Source organism: Gossypium arboreum, chromosome 6, assembly GCF_025698485.1.
Source record: "Gossypium arboreum isolate Shixiya-1 chromosome 6, ASM2569848v2, whole genome shotgun sequence".
In the NCBI taxonomy this organism is placed as follows: Eukaryota; Viridiplantae; Streptophyta; class Magnoliopsida; order Malvales; family Malvaceae; genus Gossypium; species Gossypium arboreum.
This window is the reverse complement of record NC_069075.1, coordinates 46,960,446-46,968,400: the sequence shown is the minus strand read 5'-3', so window position 1 is coordinate 46,968,400 and position 7,955 is coordinate 46,960,446. Positions and strand designations below refer to the sequence as shown.

The following is a 7,955-nucleotide window of genomic DNA, read 5'->3' as shown; positions in this document are numbered from 1 at the left end:
AAGGAAGGATTCATGAAATTGGCATAGTCTCTGCAGTAACTGTTGCGGACAGCAGCAGTGATATGAGATCGAAAAATCAATAAAAATAGTAGAAGTGGAATTAATAGCTAAAAAAATTACGTACTCGAAGCTTGATGGGTCTATTTTCATATGGATGAAACGAAACGACCATATGAGCTGTATTTTAAGAGATATTAAAGTTCTCGTGAAACAGGGCCAGAACGGTTTCTGGATCCCCTATTCCGACTTTGGAAAATCATTGTAAATTAACCAGAGATAATTAGGAGTCATGCCATATATGTGTAGATTCCTCTCTGAGTATAGTTTCTATAGAAACAAACGGCATAAGTATTGAAGCCCTGTACAGGGAGATATCCAATTTGTAACACACAAAGGTCAGTGTAGTCGATCCCTGCAACAGGGGAGACTTTAACTAATAAACTGTACTAATTGGCTCGACCAAAAATTCTAGAAAAAAATCTGTAGATGGAAATATGAGTCTAGTTTCAGGAAAAAATTACGAAACTGATTTTTGAGTTGTAAAACTCAAGATATGATTTTTGAAGCGACTAGTACACAGATTGGCAGCTTGTCTGGGAAATTCTCAATAAGTGGTTTGAAGTCTGTTAACACCTCGTGTTCGACTTCGGCGACGGTCTCGGGTTCGGGGTGTTACACACCTTTTATTAACCACATGATGGGTAGCGCAACCAAGAGTTTTTCGGACATAGTAATGTCTGGAGAAATGATAGAAAATGCCATAAGATGTGGGAAAATAGAGGTTGGGGAAAACGCTAAGAGGTCAGCGCCGAGAAAGAAAGAGCACGAGGTGAATAATGTCAGCTCATATTCGAAATCGATCACCGTAAGCCAACCAAGGTCGACAACTACTGGACAACAGGGCCCACCTAGACAAGAGCCCAACAAAAAACAAAATAAGGAGAAACTTCAATTTACGCCCATTCCAATGACGTACAAGGAGTTATACCAGAGTTTATTTGATGCACATGTCGTGTCTCCCTTCTATCTAAAGCCAATGCAACCTCCATACCCCAAATGGTATGACGCAAATGCCCAATGCGAATACCATGCGGGAGCCACAGGACACTCGATAGAAAACTACACCACTTTTAAGAAATTGGTTGAAAGACTCATCAACATGGGGATTGTGAAATTTGATGATGCATCCAATACAGAGAACCCATTACCTAACCATGGGGATAAGGGAATAAATGCGATAATCGAGAGTTTGGGGAAAGAAATTAAGATGAGTATTGCAGAAGTGAATACCTTGTTGGAGGAAGTTTGGAAGAAAATGGTGGAAAGAGGGTTGATAGCACAGAATTCAAGAGTCAGACCTCGAGAAGCGAAGAATTATTGTGAGTTCCACGATCAAGAGGATCATGAGATTCAGAAATGCAGCCAATTCAGGGCTTTAGTACAAGGATTGATGGATAATAAGGAGCTGGAATTCTTCGAATATGTCAGGAGCCTGGAAGAAGCAGATGTGTGTGCCTCCGAAGAGGGGTCGACGAAGGACGTTTACAAAGTCAACCACCCAGTGGTTATCATATCACGTCCGAGAATGAATGAAGCCGGGGCACAAGTTGAGCCAAAAGTCGTGATCCAAAAGCCCGTTGCTTTTCCTTATAAAGATAGCAAAAGGGTACCGTGGAACTATAGCTACAATGTGACATTCTCGGGAGAGGAGACCCCGATCAATGCATCAGAGGAAGTTCAAGACGAAGGTTTTTATACACACAGCGGAAGGCGTTATACCCCAAATACAAAAGTCGAGCAGGTTAAAGAAAAATTATTAGCAATTGAGCAAAAGAAAGAGAAGCCGGCGGGGCCTGAACCAAATGTTAATGAATCAATGACTGAAAAAGAAGCCAAGGAATTCTTAAAATTCCTAAAGCACAGCGAATATAGTATCGTAGAACAGTTGCACAAACAGCCAGTGCGTATATCGGTACTGGCCTTACTTTTAAGTTTCGAAACCCATCGCAGCGCATTGATGAAGGTGCTGAATGAAACTTATGTTGCTAACGATATCTTTGTAAACAAACTGGACCGCTTAGTCAACAATATAAGCGCCGACAACTTTATATTCTTCAATGACGATGAGGTACCGCCAGGGGGCCGAGGATCAACTAAAGCTTTGCACATCACGACTCACTGTAAAGGGTACACGTTACTGGGGGTATTGATTGACAATGGGTCTGCACTGAATGTCCTACCCCTCTCTACGCTGAGTAGGTTGCCAGTGGATAGTTCCCATATGAAGACATGCCAAAATGTAGTGAGAGCCTTTGATGGCACGGAAAGGAAGGTAATGGGGAGAATTGAAGTACCCCTCTTAATCGGGCCGAGCACATACGAGGTAGATTTCTTGGTCATGGACATTAAGCCTTCGTATAATTGCTTATTGGGGAGACCATGGATACACTCGGCGGGGGCAGTCCCTTCATCGCTGCATCAAAAGTTGAAATTAGTGACCGAAGGTCGGTTAGTAACAATCAATGCTGAAGAGGACATCATTGCGGTAATAACCAGTGATGCCCCATATCTGGAGGCAAATGATGAAGTAATCGAGTGCTCTTTTCGATCTTTGGAGTTTGTGAATGCGACGTTCATCATCGAAGGAAATAAGATTCCAATGCCCAGGTTATCTGAGACTACAAGAATAGGACTACGGCTAACTATTGGAAAAGGGGCTCTACCCGGAAGGGGACTCGGGAGATACCTCCAAGGAAGGATTAATGTACCAATGATGAAGGACAAACAAGACCGTTTTGGGTTAGGGTTTAAGCCGGACATGAAACAAAGAAAGAAAGAACTTGAGAAGAAGCAAGAAAGAAGGAGAGCGCGATTAAGCGGGGGAGAAATCGAATGGGAACCAATGATCTTCCCCCATATATCGAAGACTTTTGTGTCTGGAGGGGTCATTCACTCTGAGCAGAAGACGTCGGGAAAGGAAATCTTGGAAGGAATGATGGAGAGTTTGGACATCAATGCCACATATGAAGAAGGGACGGGGGTAGAGAATTTATCAGGCATTCGCCCTTATGAGCCGGGAAGTGTTCTGAATAATTGGACTGCGGAAGAGATTCCTGTAGTCTTTAGAACTAACTCAGAGTAATGTCCAAAACACACTTATTGATCTAGGCCTAGGAGTAACAAGTGTCCTTTTGAGAAATAGGCTTATGTTCGAAATCGTTATTTCAATGAAATGCATCCTTTTGACTTATTCCGTGCAAATATTCTTTTATTCTTTCATTCATGATCATACTACACATATCATTGTTCTTAGATTCTCTTATTCTTTGCATCTTCCTTCACACCTACAACAGGTCTCCAGATATCAATGACGCGAGTGACATTGCTACTAATTCAGAATCTCCTTTTGAGCGAGATATGTGTCTGGAGGGATCCCAAGACTTTGAGGATGACGGAGACTGTAACTTATCCCCTGATTTGTTAAGGATGGTAGAACACGAGGAGAAACAGATTCTACCCCACAAAGAGACTGTAGAAGTCGTGAACTTGGGAGATGAACTAGAAATGAGAGAAGTAAAGATCGGAGCTTGCATCACCACAGAGACAAAGCGGGACCTTATTGAGTTACTCCAAAAGTTCAAGGATGTCTTTGCATGGTCATATCAGGATATGCCTAGGCTAAGTACTGACCTTGTGGTACACAGGCTCCCCATCAAAGAAGAATGCAAGCCAGTTCAGCAAAAGCTTCGAAGGATGCGGCTCGATGTTCTATTGAAAATAAAAGAGGAGGTCAAGAAGCAATTTGATGCTGGTTTCTTACAAGTAGTTAAGTACTCGGAATGGGTAGCCAACATCGTCCCCGTCCCTAAAAAAGATGGAAAGGTACGGATGTGTGTAGACTACAGAGACTTAAACAAGGCCAGCTCGAAAGATAATTTCCCGTTGCCTCATATCGACACCTTAGTGGTCAATACGGCAGGTTACTCACTCTTCTCCTTCATGGATGGTTTCTCAGGGTACAATCAGGTCAAGATGCATCCTAAAGACATGAATAAAACCATATTTGTGACTATGTGGGGAACCTTTTGCTATAAAGTAATGCCGTTCGGATTGAAAAATGCGGGAGCAACATATCAGAGAGCCATGGTAACCCTATTTCATGATATGATGCATAAAGAAATTGAAGTCTATGTCGACGACATGATCGCCAAATCTCGGACTGAAGAAGAGCATGTGCAAGTCTTGAGGAAATTATTTTTGAGGTTGAGAAAATTCCAGTTGAAACTCAATCCCGCAAAATGTACCTTCGGAGCCAGGTCAGGTAAACTGCTAGGATTCGTGGTCAGTGGAAAAGGGATTGAGATTGACCTAGATAAAGTCAAAGCCATACAAGAGTTACCTCCACCACGTACTCAGAAGGAAGTTCGAGGATTCCTAGGAAGACTAAATTACATCGCTCGGTTTATTTCACAACTAACCGAGAAATGTGACCCCATATTCCGTCTCCTTAAGAAACACAACCCTGATGGTTGGGACGAGGAATGCCAGAAGACTTTCGACAAAGTTAAGCAATATTTGTCTAATGCCCCAGTGTTGACACCACCTAATCCAGATAAGCCACTGATACTGTATTTGACGGTATTTGAAAATTCTATTGGATGTGTGCTTGGCCAACACGATGAATCAGGAAGGAAAGAAAGAGCGATATATTACCTCAGTAAAAAGTTTACTGAGTGTGAGACGAGATACTCTTCATTGAAAAGTTGTGCTGTGCCTTGATCTGGACAACCCGAAGACTGAGACAATACATGTTGTATCACACAACTTGGCTAATCTCTAAAATGGACCCTTTGAAGTACTTGATGGAGTCGACTGCCTTGAACGGGAGAATGGCTCGATGGCAAATTTTACTTTCTGAATTTGATATAGTCTATGTGAACTAGAAGGCCGTAAAAGGGAGTGCGATGGCAGATTTCCTAGCCAGCAGATCTCTAGAGGACTACGAGCCTCTAAACTTTGACTTCCCAAATGAAGATCTAATGTACGTAGCAACCACTGAAGAAGACCTTCAAGAAGGTCATCCTTGGAAGCTAAACTTTGACGGAGCATCGAATGCCGTGGGCAATGGAATCGGGGCAGTCCTGGTATCCCCGAGCGGAGATCATTATCCCTTCACTAGTAAATTAGATTTTGACTGTACGAACAATATGGCAGAATATGAAGCATGCATCATGGGAATACGTGCGGCCATAGAACGTAAAATCAAGATGTTAGAGGTATATGGAGATTCTGCCCTAGTGATTTATCAACTCAAAGATGAATGGGAGACAAGAGATCCCAAATTGATCAATTACCAGAGGTTGATCCTTGAGTTAATTAAAGAGTTTGATAATATTGTCTTCTACTACCTCCCACGAGAAGAAAATCAAATGGCTGACGCCCTAGCAACTTTAGCTTCTATGATTAAGGTGAACCAACCAGAGGATGTGAAGCCAATCTAAATTAGCATTTACGAGGCCCCGGCTCATTGTTACAACCTCGAAGAAGAAGAGGAAAATGATGATTGCCCTTGGTACCACGATATCCTACGATATGTGAAGAATTGTGAGTACCCCGACCAAGCTACTGAGAACGACAAGAGAACGTTGAGAAGACTGGCCAGTGACTATGTCTTAGATGGGGAGATCCTATACAAAAGAAGGAAGGATCAGGTACTATTAAGATGTGTAGACGCCATTGAGGCTAAGAAAATCTTAGAAGAAGTCCACGAGGGCGGTTGCGGGACACATGCTAATGGTTTTACAATGGCCAGGCAAATTATGAGGTTCGGTTATTATTGGTCCACCATGGAAGAAGACTGTATTAACTATGCCAAAAGATGTCATAAGTGCCAAATCTATGGAGACAAGATTAATGTACCTCCCTCACCTCTATATGTCATGACCTCGCCATGGCCTTTCTCGATGTGGGGCATAGATGTGATTGGGCCAATTTCGCCAAAAGCTTCAAATGGGTATCGTTTCATCTTTGTGGTCATCGATTATTTCACCAAATGGGTGGAGGCCGCTTTATATGCCAATGTCACTAAATCAGCAGTTAGCAAGTTCCTGAAAAAGGAAATCATCTGTCGATATGGAATACCGGAAAGGATCATATCTGACAATGTATTGAATTTGAACAACAGCACGAGAGCGGATGTCTGCAGTCAGTTCAAGATTAGACACCACAACTCGTCACCGTATCGCCCGAAGATGAACGGAGCAGTCGAAGCAGTCAATAAGAACATCAAGAAGATTGTAGGAAAGATGAAAGAAACTTATAAAGATTGGCATGAGAAGCTACCATTCGCCCTCTATGCTTATCGAACGTCTATCAGAACTTCTACTGGGGCAACACCTTTCTCATTAGTCTATGGAATGGAGGCAGTTTTACCTATCGAGGTCAAGATTCCTTCCCTCAGAGTTTTGTCAGAAGTAAAGATGGATGAAGCAGAATGGATCCAGTCCCGATACGATCAGCTGAATTTGATTGAAGAAAAGAGGCTACGGACTATTCACCATGGTCAGATGTACCAAAAGTGAATGATTCGAGCTTACAACAAAAAGGTTCGTCCCAGAGAGTTCCACAAGGGAGACCTAGTACTGAAAAAGATCCTACCCATACAAAAAGACTTCAGAGGAAAATGGATGCCGAATTGGGAAGGGCCTTATGTGGTGAAGAAAGCCTTTTCTGGCGGAGCATTGATATTGGCTGAAATGGATGGCAAGACCTTATCCAATCCTGTGAATTCGGATTCGGTTAAGAAATACTTCGCCTAAAAAAAAAAAAGGAGAGGCCTGGGTGAAAACTCACAAAGAGCACCTTGAGACCAAATGGATTTTGAATTGAAAACCCGTAAAGGGTGATTCAAATTTTGATCGAAGGTGAGGCATGCGATGGTCTTATGATACCTAAAACATTGCTGGAGTCCTCAAGAAACAAGTGCAGAGAAGCTCACGTTGCGATATCTGGGGCACCTATTCCCTTCTTATTCATTTTGTATTCCAGCAATGTTTGTTGACTGTGATGAATCCATTCCCTTCAAATTTTGTTTCTGATAAATTTCAATTCCATCATTACTATGATCTTTTTCAAGCATTTTGCATTAAAATGATGATTAATGGACTAAAGCTATTTTCGCAAAAAGAGTTCTGCATATTACTCTGAAAGTTTCTAAATAGTACAGGAACCTGAAACAGGACTATTTTTTAGGACTAACCAAACTCAAAGATTGGAAGCATCTGAGAAGAAAGAGTTTAAATTGGGACTACCTCTTCGGGTTTTCTGTTCAAAATTTAAGCTGAATAAGAAGACAGGGTACCATTTCAGTGAAGGAACCTTGATGAACAAAGAGCAATGGCAACCTAAACAGGGATTCGCGCTCACAACATGCTACACTCATACATTCATAGATCATTCATAAGTGCATCTAATTAGGAACATTTGATTCATTTTGATCATAACATCCTAATTCTTTGACATGGAACTGATTCTACAGGTCATGTCCCTAGAATCAGTGAATTCACAGATCTTACCCCATAAGCAGTAGGGGAATAGATCGAAGGCAACGAGCTTTAACCCCCTAACAGTAGGGTAACAAGCTGAAGTTCATAGATCTTATCACCCTAAGCAGTAGGGAAACAGATTAAAAATAATGAGCTTTAACCCCCTAAGCAGTAGGGTAACAAGCCAAATTTACAGACCTTAACCCCCTAAGTAGTAGGGTAATAGGCTGAAAATTACAGATCTTGTCTCCCTGAAGTTGCAGTGGAACAGATCGAATTTAGCGAATCTTGTCTTCCTGAAGTTGCAGTGAAGCAGATTGAAGATTTACAGATTGCAACCCCCTAAGCAGTAGGGAAGCAGATTGAAGATGATGAGTCTTAAAACCCTAAGCAGTAGGGTAACAGACTAAA

At 41.9% G+C, this 7,955-nt stretch overlaps 1 protein-coding gene across 1 annotated transcript; it reads left to right on the top strand.

The window, feature by feature from the left end:
* Window positions 1–1,159: 1,159 nt before the first annotated feature.
* On the top strand, window positions 1,160–6,818 carry LOC128293785 (uncharacterized). The gene is given in 4 exon segments (XM_053029305.1): window positions 1,160–1,329; window positions 1,489–2,799; window positions 3,354–4,750; window positions 4,753–6,818. Coding segments are annotated over 4 exon segments (4,944 nt in total).
* The last annotated feature ends 1,137 nt before the right edge of the window (window positions 6,819–7,955 follow it).